This window comes from Scyliorhinus canicula, chromosome 17 (genome assembly GCF_902713615.1).
Source record: "Scyliorhinus canicula chromosome 17, sScyCan1.1, whole genome shotgun sequence".
In the NCBI taxonomy this organism is placed as follows: domain Eukaryota; kingdom Metazoa; phylum Chordata; class Chondrichthyes; order Carcharhiniformes; family Scyliorhinidae; genus Scyliorhinus; species Scyliorhinus canicula.
The window spans coordinates 64,050,807-64,073,219 of NC_052162.1; the positions used below are offsets into that span (position 1 = coordinate 64,050,807).

Below are 22,413 nucleotides of genomic sequence, written 5' to 3' on the forward strand. Positions count from 1 at the left end.
ATCTGCAAGGGTTCAGTGGTGCAGGCATGCTCTGTTCCTTGTGGTTATGTGTGACCTTATCCTGCAACAGAGACATAAGGATGTCAGTGGTTGTGTTGCAATGCATTTGAGTGGTGTGCCTGTCACCGCTGAATATCTGAAGGAATGTGGATGCTGTGAGAGGTGGGTGTGAGGCTGGCAGCATTGTCAAGTGTGCAAGGGTGAGGTGAAGCAGTTAATCGATAGATATGAGCCCTGGTTGCTGATTGGCTATAGCACACTGGTCAGCACAAGAGACTGGTGCTACGGTAGGTAGGAGATTTAATTTGAAGATGTATTTACAGACCTTGACCAGAAGTATGAGGCCACATAACGTTTTCCAGCAATACAACCAGGTCTTTGTGGCAAGGCCAAACTCCGGATACTGACCTCCTTGGCCACCTGCCCCCATTTTCTTTGCAGGGTGTGTCCATGATCTCAATAGAACCACAGCCTCTCTCCTCTTTCTGACTTTTACCACTAAGCCCTTCATCACCACATCTGAGAACCTGGGAGCCCTCTTGTTCTTCTGCCATCACAGCCTAGGCAATGATCCAATAGCTGTCGTAGCTTAATGTGCCTTGACTTTAAAGAAGTGCAGGTGGCTGTACATCGTAGAAACATGCAGCCAGTTAGCATTGTGTTTTGTTCTGGCTGTACATTGTCACAATGAAGAGGAGGGAGCAAAATGTTGTGCATTATTTGTTATTTTTGTTAGAGTTTGTAAAGTTAAAAGATAATTCCTTTATTAGACTGTTGAAACGACAATTGTTTAATAACAAAGGAAGATATGTTACAGTGTTATTTATCACGAATAACAATTACTCTGTACGATGCAGCACAACACTTAAATGTACAATATTGTGGAAAAGAATCTCAGCATATTAACCATGAATGATGCATATGAAGTGAACAGTCATTATGTAATTGCTGATAGTAATATATTTCATGCTTTTTAAAAAAATATCACCATCCAGCAGATGACAGGAATACTTTCCATGTCCAATGTTTTCAACTGACATTGCACTGAGTTAACAAAAGGGTTGTTTTCGCACTTGATAGTTTGGTTGTTATTTTTAGAAATGGTGTAATAGCAGCTAAGCTTATGGTGCTTTGAGCTGTCTACACTGTGCTGCATCTGCTATAATTCTCCTGATACAATTGCCCATCACCCATACTAAACAGACTGAAGTGAAGCATTGGAGGGAAGTCCTGAGACTTCAAATTTACTAATTCTCTCAAATCCCGCAGAGATCTAGAACACGATATTTACATCCTCGGTCTTCCCCACTTTTTATGACTTTCAGGCTGTATAACAGATTGTGTTTGAACACAACTCACTTGGATGATTTTGATGTTCACTTCAAACTTCACCTTACAACGAATGACATAATCTGAAGAGATTGATATAATGCGACATATGTGCAACATTGAGACGGTGGAAAATTGGTAGGTGGGTTCATTTCTGGATCGTGAATCCATCTCCAATGTGAACTGGGAACTGATTGGCATTTTTGTTGAGGTGGAAGCCTAATTGGCGAGGGGGCCGATCTGCTGGCCAATTAGTGGCCAGAGGGCAGGAATGCCAGTGGAACATCAGGGAAGGCGGCTACATACTGGCTCGACATGGATGCCATCACTTTGGAAAAACAATCTGCATCTTCAAATGAACCAGAGCTACAGAAATGTCAGTGTTTAAAAATGTAATTGCTGTGCAATTGATTTTTGTGAAAACTTCACTTTCGTAAAATCTCATGAGGCTGTGGACTGCCTAGAGTTATTGAACTTTACACAATTCTCAACAAGCGGCCACCCCATCAAAATTACAGGGTATTAGAAGGCAAGATCTTAACAAGCATCACAATTACATAAAAATGCTCAAATGCTCGATTAATAATGTGGGCACTTCACTTTCCTGCCCTCACGGAAGTCAGCAGTGTCGGAACAGAGGTGGCTGACAAACACACAGGCCATTGGCAATATGTTAGTTTCTCCACGCCAACCCAACATGCACAAAAATCCTGCACTATATATGACGTTCGTCGTCTGAAATATTCACTGATGTAAATCTTGGCATAACTGTTCAAATCATACCACAACATTGATATGGCACAAATCAGTGTCTCACATGACATCCTATGTAACTCTCTGACTGTGGTAAACTATCCTTTCCATTCTTCTCAAATTGCATCCATCCTTGGACACGACTGACCACAACGTCGCCTGGAATACCCATCCTCTATTGTCCAGTTGAGTGGGATCTGGTTTGGCACTTGCCTAGCCAGTCGTAATCTCCTACAATGTCCTTTCTTCCCACACCGATATTACAGCAATTCCCGAACTGTGATTGTAAATGTGGTCAAAGAGATGGTAGATGGAGTCATGAGTTCCCCTTCTTTCAAGACTGCGCCTTGCACCGAGGCCCAGGTGGTGTCCGATCCTTCCCTTGCTCTGCTTGTGTCTCAGTCTCTCTCACCCAGTCAGACAGTCACACCTGGCCCCAACACTATGGGCAAGTTTGACATGCGAGAGTGATTGACTTTCTCGTCCTCCACTTTATCTTCTCCCATTGAATCTTTCTGCTGGATCAAACCTCAACACTGGTGGCCTGGTCATGATGATTTTTTTTCTTCTTCTCAAGACTTTTCAAAAAAATGATTTGCAGGGGACTCACTAATTCGGGAGTTCCTATTCCTTGGCCTATAATGGAACCTGGTGTGGACTAAGGTCAAAAAATAAGTGGTATGAAATAATTAACTTGAGCCTGAGGAAGTGTCAGTTTTTACATTGTGAGTATGTGGATCATGGTGGAGGGTTTCAGGCGTGGGTATGTGTGTTGCAACATTCCTAATATTACACAATCACATCTGAAAAGGACGGATAGGGTCAGTTTTCCTTTGAGAACCAGTTTACAAAAATATTGCAAAAAATAGAGACATATTATCAAAGCTTTTCAGCTTGCACTCATCAGGGTAGCTCGCAAGAAATACCAATAATAATAATAATAATCCAAAAAAATAAACTTTACAAAAATATTGCAAAAAATAGAGACATATTATCAAAGCTTTTCAGCTTGCACTCATCAGGGTAGCTCGCAAGAAATACCAATAATAATAATAATAATCACTTATTGTCACAAGTAGGCTTCAATGAAGTTACTGTTAAAAGCCTCTAGTCGCCACATTCCGGCGCCTGTTCGGGGAGGCCGCTATGGGAACCCACGCTGCTGGCATTGTTCTGCATTACAAGCCAGATGTTTAGTCCACTGTACTAAACCAGCCTCTGGAAGGGAACAACAATTTATGCTGCATGAGAAGGGAGTGCTGACTGGTTGGCAAGGTATTGCCATGGAGAATGAATAAAAACAATGAGTAAAAGTGTGAGATAATTAACTGTTCCCCAGTACATTCTCCAAGGCAATGAAAAACTTTGATAGCATGTCTCTTTTTTTCAGCAACACTCAAGTTCTGTATGACCAAAACAACTATTGAGAAAAACAGCAATTTTTTTCAATATATGTTAAGAAATTATGAAAGTCTTAACAGAAAATAGCTTGTAGATACAACAAAAACATGGCATTGGTGAATCAGCGACACAATGGCTTGAGGTGTCAGAGCTGTTGTGTCTCCCCGCTGGCTGACCTGTGTGAAGAGGAGAGGAGCTACTGACTGTGTATGTGGGAGGAGTGGAAGGGAGAGTAGGAGAGAGAGGGGCATCACCAAGTCTTCTGTAACCAGGAATATGGAGAGCTTGACAGAATCCTATGTACATACATACACCTTTACAAAGTACTTTAAAATCAGACTTCCATATTTATATGTCTTATTACAGTAATAATAATCTTTATTGTCACAAGTAGGCTTACGCTAACACTGCAATGAAGTTACTGTGAAAAGCCCCTAGTCGCCACATTCCGACGCCTGTTCGAGTACACAGAGGGAGAATTCAAAATGTCAAAATTACCTAACAGCACGTCTTTCAGGACTTGTGGGAGGAAACCGGAGCAGCCAGAGGAAACTCACTCAGATAGTGAGAACGTGCAGACTCCGCACAGACAGTGAGCCAAGCCAGGAATCGAACCTGGAACCCTGAAGCTGTGAAGCAACAGTGCTAACCACTGTCTACTGTGCCGCCCTATTATATATTGATCTATAATATTTGGACTTTAATAATTATATACAGAGTTAATTTACAAAATTTTAAAATGAGGACACATTTGAAAATAGTTTGGGAAGCACTACCCTCAGTACTTATCTCCGGTCCCACTCATATTTCCCATCTACAGTTTCCCTTTGATACCATAATTTAAAAGTACGGCATCAGCTTTCATAAATATGCTGAAAGAAATATGCTATCCTTACCCAGTCTGGTCTGGTCTGTTTCTGATTGCAGATTAAAGAAATGTGGTTGACTCTTAACTGCCCTCTGAAATAGCCCAATAAGCTACTCAGATGTGAAGAACACACCTCACCACAACCTTCTCGACCTTCTTAGGGATGGACAATAAATACTGGCCTTGCCAGCAAAGCCATATCCCAAGAATGAAGAACAAAATTGTACTTGCAGTATCCCCTCTTGTAGTCCTGAAGTTGTGATACTGATTCGGGTATTTCAGTGTTGTATCATGATTTGAACAGTGACGTCAGCAATTATTTCACTAAATATTCCAGATGAAGAGCATCCACCATATACAATGCCAGTGTTGAAAGCATGCTGCATAATATCAAGTAGTTCAGGTGGTGCCATATATTTACAAAGTGATATTGGAAGGGTTTATTGAAATCATCCAAATCAAGGTGCTTAAACAGCCCAAAAGTAATAATCAGTGGGGAAAATCAAGTGTCTAAACTTTATGTATTCTGTTATTAATTTACATAAATCCAGGGGAGTCAATGGACAAATAAGCAAGTGATGATTTTTTATTTTAAATTTCCTCCAATGCTTTATCCAAGTTTGAACATTATGGGCGATCATATCAGGAGAGTTACAGCAGATGTAGCACAGTGTGGACAGCTCAAAGCTGATGTTACACAATTTCTAAAAATACCCACCAAACAATCAAGTGCGAAAACAACCCTTTTGTTAACTCTGTGCAATGTCATTTGAAAACACTGGACATGGAAAATATTCCTGTCATCTACGAGATAGTAATATATTTCATGTTATTTTCCTTTTAAATACACCATCAACAACCACATTATGACCATTTTAATCACTTTTCACTTACCTCATTTCTGGTTGATACAAGATTTTATATCTTCTCTGTGTAAACTGTTTTTTACTAAATCATTATTGTTCATGACAGTCAAGGAATTATTCTTTAACTTTGGATAGAGGAAATTCTATTCAATTCTGTAACAAAAATAACAATAACTGACTTATTTCCTGGTGATCATTTCACTCAATAAATTCACACTAATTACATCCCATGGACAACATGGATGTTGCAACAAAAGATTCAAGAGCTATGTTACAAGTGTCAGTCATAGAATAGTCTGTAGAAATGAAAGGTCATGAAACATAAGGCATACTGATCTATAGCTAAAAGGGATATTTAAAAAATTTGATGCAGGCTCCTATCCAAGACCATTTCCTATCTTTACTATTCAGAGACACACCAACTTATTGTACATTTCCAATATTTTGGGAGCCAATTTGATGGCCTTCAAAAATGGGCACAGGGAATGTGATGTATAATTACTCATGCCTATTGATTTCAATGCAGACAGCTCACCAACTTCATGCTGCCTGCTCATTTCCATAAATTCTGCATCCAGGCATCACGCAGCATTCTATCCGTTTGGCTGGACACATCGGGGGCCAATATCTTAAGTAGCTAGCATCTCTGAAAGCTGGCGTCCACTGTTTAAAGTCAGCCTGCACCCCTTAACGGAGGTGCATTGTGGCTGGAAAAAGGTGCTGTGGGTCATAGTTGAAGGAAATCTGACCCGGAAAAAAAAAGAGGAATGGCGTAGGAGAGAATGAGCTGCAAGGTTATCGAACGCTACACTGAATGTCTTAGTGGAGTAGGTGGAAAGGAAGAGGGATGTCCTGTATCCACAGGGGACTATGACGTCCGCAGGCACATGGTTAAAAGACAGCGTGGACTTCCTGTTGCGGCTATGCCTGGGTAGGTCGCACGTTCGGCAGCTCCTGCCGAAAACGGACTTTTGGGCCCTTTTAAGGAGCCCCAGCGGCACTTGGCTGACGATTCCCGGTGTGGGAAGATGGCAGTAAGGCCCCCCCAGCACTGTATGGAGTGGACCAGGAGCGGTGCGGTCAAAAAAGGGGCATTAGAGAGGAGAGGAGAACGGGTGCGAAAAAGCAAGATAGCGGCGGGCGGACACCAGGCTGCGTGGGCTCAATTGTCGCGGGAGCAGCAAGAGTTTCTACGAAGCTGCTTTGCAGAATTGAAGGCAGAGATGTTGACCCATATGAAGGTGTCGATAGAAAGGCTGGTAGAGACCCAGAGGATGCAGGGGACAGCGATTAAAGAGGTGCAGCAGAAGGCCTCTGATAACGAGATCAGCAAAGGTGGAGGCGCACGAGGCACTCCATAAAAAGTGGCAGGAGAAATTCGAGGATCTGGAGAACAGGTCGAGAACGAAGAATTTGCGGATTCTGGGTCTCCCTGAAGGTGCGGAGGGGTCGGATGTTGGGGTGTATGTAGCCACGATGCTGAGCACGCTGATGGGCGTGGGAGCCTTCCCGAGGCCCTTGGAGCTGGATGGGGCGCACAGAGTCCTGGCGAGGAGACCGAGGGCGAATGAGCCGCCGAGAGCTGTGGTGGTGAGGTTTCACCGTTACACCGACAGGGAGTGCGTCTTGAGGTGGGCAAAGAAGGAGCGGAGCAGCAGGTGGGAGAATGCTGAAATTCGCATTTACCAGGACTGGAGTGCAGAGCTGGCCAAGAAGAGGGCAGGATTCAATCGGGCCAAGGCGGTTCTTCACGGAAAGGGGGTGAAGTTTGGGCTGTTGCAGCCCGCGCGCCTGTGGGTCACATATCAGGACCATCACCACTATTTTGATACGCTGGACTAGGCGTGGTCCTTAATCAAAAATGAAAAGCTGGACTCAAATTAGTGGTCTGTAGCATATTTGGGGGATGTTGTGGAGTGGGAGAGGGTGATATTTGTGTTTCTTTTTTTGTTCTGTGCGGGCGCTGATCTGGGAGGGGATGTGGGGGGGAGAAGGGGCCGGAAACCCAGGGCCTCTAGGGATTGGGGTGAGGTTGTAGGAGAATGGAGCTGCGCCATAGAGGGCGGGGTCAGCCCGGACTGGGAGCGCGGGTTTTCTTTTCCCGTGGAAAGAGAGGGGGCGGGGCCGGACGCAGGGAGGCGGTATTGGAATGGAGTCCACATTGGTTTGCAGGGGGTGTGGAGGGGGGGTACTTGGGTTTTAGGAGGGAATTCTGCAGGGATCGGTGGTAGAGGCGGGGGCGGCTGGGGTCAGCAGGAGTCAGCTGACTTACGGAGTGCAATGGGGGGAGTAGGGGGAGTCAAGCAATTGCTTGGCCGGGGGGAGGGGTACTGGGTTGCTGCTGTATTGACCGAGGGGGAGCTGGAGATAATAGGGAGAGTTGGGCGGAGAGTCTCCGCCTGGGGGGCTGGAAGGAGTGGGAGACGTGCGCACGTGGCTGGCCCAAAAAAAGGAGATGGCTAGTCGGAGGGGGGAGATCCTCGATCCGGCTGATCATGTGGAATGTGAGAGGCCTAAATGGGCTGGTCAAAGAGGGCCTGAGTATTTGCGCACTTAAAGGGACTGAAGGCAGACGTAGCCATGCTACAGGGGACGCACCTGAAAGTTGGGGATCAAATCAGGCTGAGGAAGGGATGGGTAGGGCAGGTCTTTCACTCCAGGTTGGACGCAAAGAATAGGGGGGTAGCAATTTTGGTGAGCAAGCGGGTGACTTTCAAGGCGGTGAGCATTGTGGCGGATAAAGGGGGCCGGTGTGTGATGGTGAGTGGTAGGCTGCAGGGGGCCCGGGTGGTGCTGGTGAATGTATATACCCCAAATTGGGACGATGCAGGTTTCATGAAGATGATTCTAAGTCGGATCCCGGATTTGGAGGTGGGGAACCTAATTATGGGGGGGATTTCAACACAGTACTGGACCTGGCAATGGACCGGTCTAGGTCTGGGTCTGGTAAGAGGCCAGCTGCGGCCAAGGTCCTGAGGGGGTTTATGGATCAGAGAGGGGGGAGTGGATGCGTGGAGGTTTGCTAGGCCAAGGGCGAGGGAGTTTTCCTTCTTTTCCCACGTGCACAAGGCCTATTCACGGATAGACTTTTTTGTGGTGAGCAGGGCACTGATCCCGAGAGTAGAGGGGACGGAGTACTCAGCCATCGCGATTTTGGATCATGCCCCACATTGGGTGGAGCTGGAGTTGGGAGAAGAGAGGGGCCAGTGCCCGTTGTGGCGCTTGGACGTGGGATTATTGGCGGATTAGGAGGTCTGTGGGCTGATCCGGGGTGTATACAGAGGTATATGGAGGCCAATGACAATGGGGAGATCTCAGTGAGTGCGGTCTGGGAGGCGCTGGTCAGAGGGGAGCTGATCTCCATCCGAGCTCACAGAGAGAGGAGGGAGAGGGATAGATTGGTAGGAGAGATACTATGGGTGGATAGGAGATATGCGGAATCCAATCCCCCGAGGAGGGGCAGTTGAAGGAGCGCCGGAGCCTCCAAACGGAGTTTGACTTGTTGACGACGGGAAAGCTGAGGCCCAGTGGAGGAAGGAACAAGGAGCAGCGTATGAATATGGGGAGAAGGCGAGTCGGATGCCGGCGCATCAGCTGCGGAAGGAGGAGGCGGCTAGGGAAATTGGGGGAAACAGGGACAGGGGAGGGAATATGGTGCGGAGTCCAGTTAGAATAAATGAGGCCTTTAGGTACTTTGATGAGAACCTGTACAAATCAGAGCCCCCCCCCCCCCCCCCCCCCCCCAAGGGTGGTGGTGGAGGAGGGGGGGGGGGGGGGTGAGATGCGGCGTTTCTCGACCAATTTAGGTTTACGAGGGTGGAGGAGGAGCAGGTAGAGGGCTTGGGGGCCCCGATAGGGATGGAGGAGCTGGTTAAGGGGTTGGGGAGTATGCAGGCGGGCAAGGCCCCGGGACCGGATGGGTTCCCGATTGAATTTTATAGGAAGTTTTCGGAACTGTTGGCTCCGTTGCTGTTGAGAACTTTTAACAGAGAAAAAGTAAGTCTTCCCCCGACGATGTCGAGAGCTCAGATCTCGCTTATTCTTAAGCGGGACAAAGACCCGCTGCAATGTGGCTCGTATAGGCCGATTTCACTCCTTAATGTAGATGCCAAGTTGTTGGCGAAGGTCCTGGCCATTAGGATTGAGGATTATGTCCCGGGAGTGATACATGAGGATCAGACAGGATTTGAAGGGCAGGCAGTTGAATGAAAATGTGCGGAGGCTTCTGAATGTGATTATGATGCCCTCGGAGGGGGGGGATGCAGAGGTGGTGGTGGCTATGGACGCGGAGAAGGCCTTTGACCGGGTGGAGTGGGAATACCTGTGGGAGGTGCTGGGTAGGTGTGGGTTGGGGAGGGGTTCATAGGATGGGTTAAATTGTTATACCAGGCCCCGGTGGCGAATGTATCGATGAACCGGTTGAGTTCAGAGTACTTTAGACTATATTGTGGAACGAGGCAGGGGTGCCCTCTGTCCCCCCTGCTGTTTGCTTTGGCAATTGAGCCACTGGCCATGGCACTGAGGGAATCTAGAAGCTGGAGGGGTTTGGTCCGGGGGGGGGGGGGGGGGGGGGGGGGGGGGGAAGGATCACCACGTCTCACTTTATGCGGATGATTTGCTTTTGTATATTACGGACCCGGTAGAGGGGATGGGGGAGGGTTATGCAGACCCTCAGTGAGTTTGGAGATATAAGCTTAATGTTGGGAACAGCGAGCTCTTTGTGGTGCATGCGCGGGGCCAGGAAAAGAGGTTGGAGGAGCTGCCGCTCAAGATGGTGGAGAGGAGTTTTCGGTATTTGGGTATTCAGGTGGCCAAGGGTTGGGGGGTCTTGCATAGGCTCAATCTGGCACGGCTGGTGGACCAGATTGAGGAGGACTTTAAGAGGTGGGACATGCTTCCACTCTCCCTAGCGGGTAGGGTGCAGTCTGTCAAGATGACGGTCCTCCCTAGGTTTTTGATCGTGTTTCAGTGCCTGCCCATCCTCATCCCCAAGGCCTTTTTCAAGCTAGTGAGCAAGAGTATCATGGGATTTGTGTGGGCCAATAAGACTCAGATAGTTAAAAGACTGTTCTTGGAGCGCAGTCGGGGAGGGGGGGGGGCAGGATAGATGGTGGGTTCCGAAGCTGGCACCGGGCGGAATTAGAGGGCTGGGGGATCTATTCATTGACGGGACTTTTGCCAGCTTAAACGCACTGGAGGAGAAATTCAGGTTACCCCCGGGAAATGCCTTCAGGTACATGCAGGTTCGGGCATTTGTCAGGAAGCAGGTAGGAGAATTTCCATTGCTGCCTGCCCGAAGGACACAGGACAGGGTGATTTCGGGGGGGTGGGTCGGAGAGGGTAAGATCTCGGAGATATACCAGGAGCTGCAAGAGGCGGAGGAAACCTCGGTGGAGGAGTTGAAGGACAAATGGGAGGAGGAGCTGGATGAGGGCATGTGGGCTGATGCCCTGGGCAGGTCAATTCCTCCTCATCTTGCGCCAGGCACAGCCTGATCCCGTTTAAAGAGTTACACAGGGCACACATGACAGGGGCGAGGATGAGTAAGTTTTTTGGGGTGGAGGACAGATGTGTGAGGTGTTCGGGGAGCCCAGCAAACCACGCCCATATGTTCTGGGCGTGCCCAGCGCTTGTGGAGTTCTGGAAGGGTTTTGCAAAGGTCATGTCCAAGGTCTTGGACACTTGGGTAAAACCGAGTTGGGGAATAGCGTTATTTAGGGTATCGGAGGATCCGGGAGTGCAGGAGTCGAAAGAGGCCGGAGTTCTGGCCTTTGCTTCCTTGGTAGCCCAGAGAAGGCTCTTGTTATTGTGGAGGGACGCAAAGCCCCCAAGTGTGGAGGCTTGGATCAATGACATGGCGGGATTTCTTAGGTTGGAAAAGATAAAGTTTGCCTTGCGAGGGTCCTTGCAGGGGTTCTCCGGGCGGTGGCAACCGTTCCTTGACTTTCTCGCTGAATGTTAGGTGGAGGTCAACAGCAGCAGCAACCCAGGGGGGTTTGAGTTGGGTGTTAATTTGTTAAACTGTTTATCATTTAGAGGGTTAAGTTGTTCTGTTTGGTTGGCATGTTGCCCTTTTCTCTTTGTATTATTTTCCTTTTTGGAGTGTTCTGTAAAACTTTTTGAAAAACTTTGAATAAATACATTTTTAAAAAAGACAGTGTGAGCAGACAGCCATGCAGGTAAAGACCTAGATGTAGTGCCACAATAAGTTCAATGATCTCAATGAGTGATCAAGAAGAGCAACTATATTGTCAAATACATATCCTACCAACTGCACCATTAGCTTTAGACACTGTACATATCATCACACTACCAGTGCATAGTGACTGCAGTGTGTAAGATCTACACTGCAGCAACTTGCCAGACCTCCTTTACAGCACCTTCCAAACCCATAACCTATACAACCTACACAGGTAGACACATGTGAACACCACCATGTCTAATTCCCCTACAGGCCATATATCATGTTGACTTGGAACTGTTGCTGGGTCAATAACCAGGAACTGCCTTCCTAATAGAATTCAGAGAGCAACAACACATATGGACTGCAGCACAGAATCCTAGAATTGTTGCAGCACAGGAGGTCATTCAGCCCATCATTTCTGTGCAAGCTCTCTGCAACAGCAACTCGCCTAGACCAGTGCTTTTCAAACTTTTTGTCTGGGACACATTTTTACCAACTGGCCATCCTTCGAGGCACACACTGGCTGACCTTTGCAACCCACTATTTTCATTTACCTTTAATGTGACAGATGAGCGTGCTTGATCCTCATGATGTCACTTGTTATTCAATGTTACATTTCTGATAATAAAGAGGTTTGTCCTCGAACTCGCCATGTTTAGTCCTCAAATGGCTTTGAAGTTCTGAGGGTTTTAAACTTTCATTTGCCAGTGATTCAAAGTATATAACACACATAAAGTTTAAATCCTGATTTGTAGTAGAACAATTAATAACCCGTACATCAAATAATCATCTTTATGCTGCTTTGTTCCAGTTTTCAGATCCTTCTTCATGGATTGTTCACCAGAGGTCCAGGAGTTCACATCAGCACTGCTGGCAACTGCAAAATGGACAAATCTCTCTCGCGCCCACAACACATGATGTCAGTGTACTGGGCGCGTGACTTGCTCCCTGCTTCTGGTGGGAGGTTTCCATCATTTGCTGAAAGAAAACTGGCCCTGGACAGCGCACTGATGTCAGGGGGAGGCAGTCCGCCCCGCTGGGCTCCAGGCCTGCACACTGCTTGATCCAGCATGCATATGTGGGATGGCCAGCAATCTCAAAAGTCCATTGTGGCCGGCATTTTTAAAAGCCCTCCCGAAACCTGCCCACGACCCACCCGCGGGTTGCAACCGGAGTTTGAAAACCCTTGGCCTAGACACACTCCTCCACCTTTTCCATGTAGCGCCACAATACTTTTATTTTCACACAATTATATAATTCTCTTAAGGCCTCAACTAAGTTTGTCTCCACCACACGATTAGGCTGTGCCTTTCAAATTCTAATCACTTACTGTGTGAAAAGATTTTCCCCAAGTCATCATTTCTTCTTTTGTCAATCATTGTAAATGGGTGTCCTCGGATTCTCGACCCTTCCACTAATGGGAACAGTTTCTTCCACCTACTCTTTCCAGATCGCTCATGATTTTGAAGAAATTTATTAAATCTCCTTTTCCCCCAAAGAGAACAGTCCTAGCTTCTCTAATTTATCTAAGTAGTTGAAGTTTCTCATCCTTGAAACCATTGTCTGGTGCCCAGAATTAAACACAATACTCCAGTTGAGACCAAACTGTTTATCATAACGTCCTTGCTTTTGTACTCTCTGTGCCCCTATTTATAAAGCCTATGATCCCATATGCTCTATTAACTGCTTTTGCAATCTGTCCTTTCACCTTCAATGATTTATGCACATATACCCCCAGTTCCTTTGTTCCTGCAGACCTTTAGAACTGTATCCTATATTGCCGCTCCTTGTTCTTCCTACAATAATGAATGTCACACTTCGCTGCAGTAAAATATCACTCACATGTCCATCCATTTCACCAGTCTATCTATATCCTTTTGAAGTATATCACTCACACAATGTTTCCAGGTTTAGTACCATTCTCAAATTTTGAAATCGTGACCTGCGCACAAGTGTTTTTCAAACTTTTTTTCCCCGGGAACCCACTTTTGCCAAGTGGCTGACCTTCGGGGCTCACGCCACGTTTGCTAACCCAGTCTATCCTGAGTCAAAGCAGTATTTGAGGCACAAAGGTTTTCTTGCCTCAGGCAAGAGAGGGAAAGTAAATCATTTAGATGTCCTGTTCGTAATCACTATCCAGTAGCCCTTGGTGCATTGAATTTATGTCAACATTGAGCAAGGACGGGATCATATATGCCTGTGATATCCTGCCATCTATAGAAATTCACTGATACTGGAGAATTGCCAACAGTCGTGGGATTCATCGTGGGACACTGCCTTGAGGAAACAAAGAGAAGGAAGACGAACGAGGAGAACTTAAAATCTTGATTTATAACTATACATAAAAAATCCCTGTCAGGTTTGTGTACACTCACTGAGGGCTCTAGATCAGCTGATGATCCCATTGTATTTCATGACGGCCTCTTTCTGCTGGTCTCCCAGAGGGGGAAATAAGGTCCCCTTGATGTGGTCCACTGCAGGGTGCAGAGCACATGGGGATGCAAGTGCAGATGGACCGCGTCAGGGCGAACTCTTGGGCCGCAACTTTGGCCAGGAGAGGAGAACGAAACCATCGAACAATGTGTGAAATATGTTTTTTGAAGCAGAGCCGCCACCGGGGAGGAACCATGAGGGTTACAGGAAATCAGTCGAATAATTGCTATGTCTCGGGGACAGAATTGATATTTTAGGCATAATGTTCTTTGCAGGCTTCTAAATATTGACATTGGGAAACTGCGTTAGCGGCTGATGGATGCAGAACACAGTGAACCTTAGCTCCGCGACCCTTCTGACACTCGTCCGTGACCCACCCGCGGGTGACGACCCGCACTTTGAAAAAAACATGCTTAAGTCATTAATACAGATCAAGAAAAGCTGGGTGCTAATAATGACCCCTGGGGAACCCCACTGTATACCCTCTTCCATTCACCAGGACTCTCAGCTAATTTTGTATCTAACTGCTGCAGGCCTTATTATTCCATGGGTCTAACTTTGTTGACAGGCCAGTCATACAGCAGTGTGTCAAATACCTTTTGCAAATCTCTTTACAGCACATCGCTCACAATACCCTCATCAAACCTGTTACCTCATGAAAATAAGTTAGTTAAGCAAGATTTGCCCTTAACAAATCCATGCTGTCTTTTCTTAATAATCCACATTTATTCAAGTGACTTCTAGAAGTATTCCACCACCAAGGCTGAACTATCTGGGGCGGGATTCTCCTCTACCCGGCAGGACGGGGGGTCCCGGCGTAGGGGAGTGGCGGCAACCACTCCGGGGTCGGGCCTCCCCAAAAGGTGGGAAATTCTCCGCACCTTTGGGGGCTAGCCCCGCGCCGGAGCGGTTGGCACCACGCCGACTGGCGCAAAAAACGGTGGCAGCAGCCTTCCAGGCCCGCCGCCCGGCAGCGGGGCTGGCCGAAAGGCTTTCGCCGGTTGGCGCATGCGCCGGCGGTGACATCAGCGGCCAGCTGCCGTTGATGTCACCACCGGCGCATGCGCGCTGTGGGTTTCTCTTCCGCTTCCGCCATGGCGGAGGCCGTGGGGGCGGCGGAGGAGAAAGAGTGCCCCCAGGGCACTGGCCCGTCCTCTGAGCTAGGGGCCCCGATCGCAGGCCTGGCCACCGTGGGGGCACCCACCGGGGTCCGATCGCCCCACGCCCCCCCCCCAGGACCCCGGGGGCCCGGTTGCGGCTCCGATCCCGCTGCCACCAGAGGTGGTTCAAACCTCGGCGGCGGGAGGCCTCCCAGCGGCGGGACTTCGGCCCATCCGGGCCGGAGAATCGCCGCAGGGGCCTCGCCGATCGGAGTGGCGTGATTCCCACCCCCGCCAATTCCCGGGTGGCGGAGAATCTCTGCCACGGTGGGGGCGAGATTTTCGGCGGCCCCAGGCGATTCTCCGACCCTGCTGGGGGTCGGAGAATTTCGCCCCTGGTCTGTTGTTACCAGGTATTCACCCTTGCACCCATTTGCAATACTCCAGTTTTCCTGGCACCACACCTGTAACTAATGAAGATTGGAAGATTATGGTCAGTGACTCCACAATTTCCACTCTCACTTCCCTCAGTCTCGTTAAATGCAGCTCATCTTGTCCTGGTGACTTATCAACTTTAATTTCAAACAGCCTATCCAGTACCTCCTATATTTCAACTCATCCAGTGTCTCAAAGATTTCTTCTTTCACTATGACTTGGTTGGCATCTTCTTCCTTGGTAAAGATAGATGCAAAGCATTTAGTTCATAACTCAGCAATGCCCCCTGCCTCCGTGCATAAATTTCCTGGCAGACAGTGGCGCAGTGGTTAGCACTGCTGCCTCACGGTGCTGAGATCCCAGGTTCGATCCCGGCTCTGGGTCACTATCCATGTGGAGTTTGCACATTCTCCCCAGAACCCAAAGATGTGCAGGGTAGGTGGATTGGCCACTCTAAATTGTCCCTTAATTGGAAAAAATGAATTGGGTACTCTAAATTTATAACAATTTTTTTTTTTTAATTCCCCAATCAGCTCACTTTGTCTTTTACCATCCTTATATTATTGATCTGCTTAAACAGGACTTCTGGATTCCCCTACATGATAGCTGCAAAACTTTTCTCATACTCTCTTAATTGCTTCTATTGTTTTTTTCACTTCCCTTCTGAACCTTCAGCCCGGTTCACAATTGTAATATCCAGCTAATAGCGGTAATGTGCACCCTTTTCCCCCATCATTTTACACTTTATCCCTTTCATCATCCAGCGGTATCTGGATTTGTTTGCCCTACCTTTCCTCTTCATGGGAATAGACTTGACTCTTTAAAACCATGTTGTTTTTTTCCCTGACAACTTTTGATTCTAATTCACCTGGGCAAGATCTATTCTCATCTCATTAAATCCCCATTAATTGTTTCAGATCAAGGACTTCTCACCAAAAGGTCACCACCGCATTCCCAAAGGTAATTAGTGATCATAGAATCATTACAATGCAGAAGGATGCCCTTTGGCCTATCCAGTCTACACCGACCCTCTGAATGAGCACTCTACCAAGGCCCTGCTTATCCCTTGAACACCATAACCTCACATAACTTTTTGGACAATATAGGCAATTTAGCATGACCAATCCACCTAACCTGCACATCTTTAGACTGTGGGTAGAAATCGGAGCACCCGGAGGAAAACCCACACAGACAAGGGGAGAACATGCAGACTCCGCACTGACAGTCACCCAAGGCTGGAATTGAACCCGGGTCCCTGGCGCTGTGAGGCAGCACTGTGTTACCATGCTGCCCAAATTGAGGTCTTATCAGCAATGTTCACATCCCATGAAAGAATAGGGGGGGGGAAATGGTGTGGTCATGCACCTCTTACTTCCTCACACCATGTCCTTAACCTTATGCCTTTTTCCTTTTAGATAACCAAAAGTCTCAACTGATCAGGAAGGAGGGACACCAAGAAGAGAGTGACAATGAAAACGCAACATTGTCACTTGATATCACTCTCATAGCTACCAGCTTAGCTGTACATTCTGGTATTGAATAGGGGCAGGATCTGTATGCAGTGATACATCAGTTACAGCCAGGTCAAAGGGAAAGGGATGCACAGGTGCCAGTTCACTAGATGGCAAGGTTGAACTCGGGTTCTGATGTAGAGAAATCAAGTGAGGACTTTGAGGGAGAAGATGATGAACTCTAGCAGTTGTGTGCACAAAATGCCTGGTGCACTGGGAAGTCCCAAATAGAAAACCCCCGATCAGTGTCAAGATGACGGAATCCAAGACCAATTTAGTACAGGACTCTGAGCAGAGATTGGAGCTCAAGGGCAGCACAGTGGCGTAGTGGTTAACTCTGCTGCCTCATGGCGCCGAGGTCCCAGGTTCGATCCCGGCTCTGGGGCACTGTCCCTGTGGAGTTTGCACATTCTCCCAGTGTTTGCGTGGGTTTCAACCTCACAACCCAAAGATGTACAGGGCAGCACGGTAGCATGGTGGTTAGCATAAATGCTTCACAGCTCCAGGGTCCCAGGTTCGATTCCCGGCTGGGTCACTGTCTGTGCGGAGTCTGCACGTCCTCCCCGTGTGTGTGTGGGTTTCCTCCGGGTGCTCCGGTTTCCTCCCACAGTCCAAAGATGTGCGGGTTAGGTGGATTGGCTATGCTAAATTGCCCCTAGTGTCCTAAAAAGTAAGGTTAAGGGGTGGAGGGTTGTTGGGTTACGGGTATAGGATGAATACGTGGGTTTGAGTAGGGTGATCATGGCTCGGCACAACATCGAGGGCCGAAGGTCCTGTTCTGTGCTGTACTGTTCTATGTTCTATGTGCAGAGTAGGTGGATTGGCCACACTAAATTGTCCCTTAATTGGAAAGGACACCACAAATTAATTGGGTACTCTAAATTTATTTTTAAAAGATTGCAGCTCACCATTCCTCGCACAGAAGGCGGTGACCAATTCCATAAGCACATTTGTAGAAACAAGCATGACGGACAGTCTCATGAATAATGTCACTGCTACCACTGGGTGGCTGAGGCCTATTCTGCAATGGCTAAATGATGCAGTGGAGGCTCAAACTGCAGTTAGGCAAAGTCATCTTGATGGCATGCAAGGTCAAATTGCTACCATCATGCCTGCTAATTATAATTTGCAAAGGGGAGTGCAAGGATCTCAGCAATCTATCAACCAACACATTACTAGCATTGCTGAGTTACATAGAAACATGGAAAATAGAAGCAGGAGTGGGATGGTTTTCAGATAACCCAGGAAAGAAGAGTCAGGTCCTGGACATTCAGAGAAGGAGCTTAGAGTCTCTTTCTCCAGAAAAGCTGCATAGTTGCTATATTTCTGAACCTACAGAGAACCTGGATGAATCTAGAGTGAAAACCATTACAAACCGAAAGTAGAAACCTCGAACTGAAAGCTTAGACTGAAGGAAGGTGTGCTAGAAGACAACCATCTGTAACAAAGACTCATCCTTATACTTTCATCATTATTTTACACTCCTCTTTTCTCCTGTTTGTCTGCCTTGTGAAGCGGGTTAGGAATTAGATAATAGTTAACCAGTTGTACTTTCTGTATATTTAACTCTAGCTATTATTAATTTAAAAATTAAATGTGTTTACATTTACAAACCTGGTGACTGTAGTTATTCGGCAGCCAAGGGCCAAAACCTTCGGGTGTTTTTCCAAGAATTATTTGTTAATTTCAATTGTGTTGCGACTCCGGGTCAAGTGGGGCTGGAACTGACCGTGCACTAGCTCAGGGTGTGATAACAACGCACAGACTTAATATTAAATGCCAGCACTTTGGAAACTCTGCACTTTAAAAAAAATGCATCGTGAAATCAACTCAGCTTCTTTCAGCAACGTGTTCTAGAACCAGCCAACAATACAGCTATTTTAGATCTAACGCTGTGCAATGAGGTAATTTTCATTATTCATTTCTCAGTAAAAAATCATCTTGAGGAAAAGTGATAATCCAATTAAATTCCATACCAAGTCTGAGAGCAACATACTCCAGTCCAAAACAAAAGGAACTCAAAGTAATTAATATCAGAAAATTAACATTAGAGAAACTCAAGTGGCCAATAAATCCTCAGGACCGAATCCCTACATCCTTGGATTCTAAAAGAGGTAGCTGCAGAGATAATGGATCCACTGGTTCCGACATTTCATAATTCCCTAGATTCCAGAATGATCCCAGCAGATTGAAAGTTTGCAAATGTAACACGGCTATTCAGGAACTGAGGGAGAAAGAAAAAGGGGAGCTCCAGGCGAGTTAACCTGATACAGTCAAATAAACGTTGAAATCTATTGTGAAAAAAGTATTAACAAGGCACTTCAAAAATAGTAGTATGATCAGACAAAGTCAACATGGTTTTATGAAAAGGAAAACATATTTGACAAATTTATTAGAGTTTTTTGAAGGTATAACTACTCGGGTAGAAATGGGGAGTCAATAAATGCAATATACTCAAATTTCCAAGACATTTGATACGGTTTCAGATAAAAGGGCAATACACATGGTTCGATTTTAATTTTAATTCTATTTTAACTAGATGGTTCTAGTTTTAGGGATAATATATTGACACTAATGGAAGATTGGTTAGTGGACAGGAAGCACAGCTATAGGAATAGGCAAGGCATTTGTGAGTCGGCAGGCTGTAGCTATTTACAGTCAGGGTTAATGTGAGGTACAAGTAAATTAACAGGAAAGGTGTGGTCGAACACACCACACTGCACAATAAATAGTAAATGTGACCGAGACGGATTCCACAGATTTCTCAACAACCCACCTATACATCAATAACATTGAGTCATCTATTCCCGTTGAATCCATCTTTCTCACAACGGTTTTCAGTCTTCACCTTCAAAGATATCACTTGGTAATTCTCTCCAAAGGTTGCTACAACTTGGACAGCCTCAAAAACAACCCACTTCTCAGGTTTTCAATCTCGTCTTCTGAGACTTTGTTCCCTTGCATTCCCGATACTGTACTCAGGCACCAACCCACCACATAATTTCAGCACTTCAGCCACGCCAAGCAGACTACTGCTGCTCAAAAGTGGTACGTTCACTCCAATAGCCCAGAGTCACTAACGTTCTGCTGTCTTCTAAGATGTTCAGGGTTTTTCCTGAGCCCTCATCACAAATTCTGCCAACCCCAGCCCTTTTATGTTTGAGGCCTCTTTCTCTGCTCTTCTTTCTTCTCAACTTAAACTCTCCCTGTTCCCTGCCTGGGTTTGGGACCTCTCCATCTCCCCTGCCTGGGATCTTTCCCGATATGATACACTGTGTCTGGGTCACATCACCTAGCTTCTTGCACAGTTTTCTTTTTACGTATGTGTGCTGGGCCCAGCCAAGGCTCAAAGAGCTTAAAATTTGGAATTACACAAGTGCAACCCAGTCCCAGTCCACGCATGTGTGGAAACTTCCAAAAATTGTCAGGACTTGCATTCCTGGCCCACTCCGCTACACAAGTGGACTGCAGATGTTCCATTGTTGACTACATAGATTTTTGATCTCTCAGGGAATTACTAAATATGGGGAGCGGAAGCAAAAGTGGAGTTGAAGCAGAAGATCAGCCATAATCATTTTGAATGGCAGAGCAGGCTTGGGGGGCTGTATGATTTAGTTTTGCTCTTATTTCATCCAATAATGCATAAACTTGTAATTTCTGAAAGTTCATTGTATTCTTAAAACCATGTGCATCTGCATAGCTACAGGCTTTTAAAAACTATCCTGACCCAAAATTATTTTCTATAAATTAAAATATCTCGGTTGCATCATTTCATATAATGAACTTTCACTGATATCTTCAACTATTCCACACAATTGGGCAGCACGGTGGTGCAGTGGTTCACTGTCCGTGTGGAGTTTGCATATTCTCCCAGTGTTTGCATGGGTTCCGCCCCCACAACCCAAAGATGTGCAGGGTAGGTGGGTTGGCCACGTTAAATTGCCCCTTAATTGGAAAAAAACAAATTGGGTAACCTAAATTTATATTTAAAAAACTATTCCACACACTTGCCAACATGTGGTCTGGAAAGAAAGGACTTTACTTTCTGCACCATCTCTCATAACCACAGAATATCCCAACATTTGTGACGGCGACAAAGTTCTCTTTTTCAAAGGTGGTCATTTTTGTAATGCAGGAAAACAGAAGCCAACAAACAGCAATGTGGTAATGACTAGATAATCTGTTTATTTTGTTGCTGTTGGTTAAGGGATAAATATTAACCCCAGGTCTAAGGGGAAACTCCCAGGCTCTTCTGTATTGAATTGGCTGCTTGATGCAACTCTAATAGTTCATCTCTGTCTTGTATACATTTCTGATTTCTGCCTCAAACAAACCTGCAAAACAAATTGCTATATTAAAAAAAATCAATGAGCACAGGGACTACCTGTTTATAGTACAAATGATGAAATTTGTAGCTCATACATCTAACATTTATGTTTTGATATCCCTGGATACATCCTCTGCTTATAACCACCAATTCTGTACCTACTGTACGATGCCAATTTATTTGCTCCTTTATGAATGAATTAAAAGATGATGAGGAAGCACAAGGTCCCAGGTCGCAAATTACTAACTACTTCAGCAACAAGTGATAGCTGAACTGCACCAACCTACACCTAATTCTTTATTGTGCAAATATGAAGTTCACAAGTATTACAATGCCAAATAAATTCTTTAGTACACGGATGATGAACAACAACTGCAGAAGGCCCGTGAGCCAAAAACAACTCAGTCGCAAAAGTAGTCACCAAGCAAACAGGGTATGAAGTACAAATGGAAATGTAGGCTTTTTTTTTACCCATGACCCATTTTTACCAACCGGCCAACCTTCGGGACCCACGGCGCTAGTCAAACATCGTTACCCACGCCGACTGACCTTAGTGACCCATGCTGCCTGAACTTCGCGACTGACTTTTTTGCGTGCCTTTAATGCGACAAGTGAGCCTGCTTGGCCCTCACAATCTCACTTGCTCGGTCATTCAATATTACATTTCTGCTAAGGGCTTCAGCTGACGATTTAAGTTCTCGCTGCATCCTTTGAAAAAAATCAAGAGGTTTGTCCTCAAAATCGCCATGCTTCAAATGCTTTTGAAGTTTTGAGGGTTTAATCTTTCATTTTCCAGTACTTCCTTGCACATAGTCTTTACACCTTTATTTGCACTGGCACAATTAATGAAGTCACACCTCAAAAAATCATCTTTATAATGCATTGTTTTCAATTTCAGCTTCTTCTTAATGGGCTGCTCACTCTAGTCATTGGAGCTCACACCAGCACTGCTTTATCTTGCCGAGGAGTGTCCCGAGCTCTCTCCAGGAGATTCGATTGTGAGATCCTCGCCTGTTTGTGTCTTTGGCCTTCTCCTCCTTATTACAAATTGATCCATCTTCAGTTCTTCACATACACCTGTTGCTTGCTTGCTGGCAGCTACAAAATGGAGGAATCTCTCCTCCAGGATTTAGCAGCAAAAGCGTGACATCAGTGTACCTGCCGGGTGCGTGACCTGCTCTCTCTAAAGACTTCTGTTTTTGCCAA

General features: G+C 46.2%; 1 protein-coding gene across 8 annotated transcripts in view; it reads right to left on the bottom strand.

Annotated features, from left to right (window-relative positions):
* LOC119951898 (transmembrane gamma-carboxyglutamic acid protein 3-like) overlaps nucleotides 1–22,413 on the bottom strand; it is a 129,696-nt gene that overhangs the window by 55,561 nt on the left and 51,722 nt on the right. The window contains exon 3 of one of the 8 annotated variants that reach the window (XM_038775270.1): nucleotides 5,246–5,370. The exons of 4 other annotated variants lie outside the window; for them this stretch is intronic. Coding sequence is in view for 2 of the 4 variants with exons in the window: in XM_038775265.1 (XP_038631193.1) it covers nucleotides 326–554 (229 nt within the window). In the remaining 2 variants the exon portion in view is untranslated. Of the gene's footprint in view, nucleotides 1–325; nucleotides 589–5,245; nucleotides 5,371–5,752; nucleotides 5,971–15,534; nucleotides 15,556–22,413 lie in introns of those variants that run through there. 3 more of the 8 variants (XM_038775272.1, XM_038775268.1, XM_038775265.1) reach the window with 3 other exon arrangements.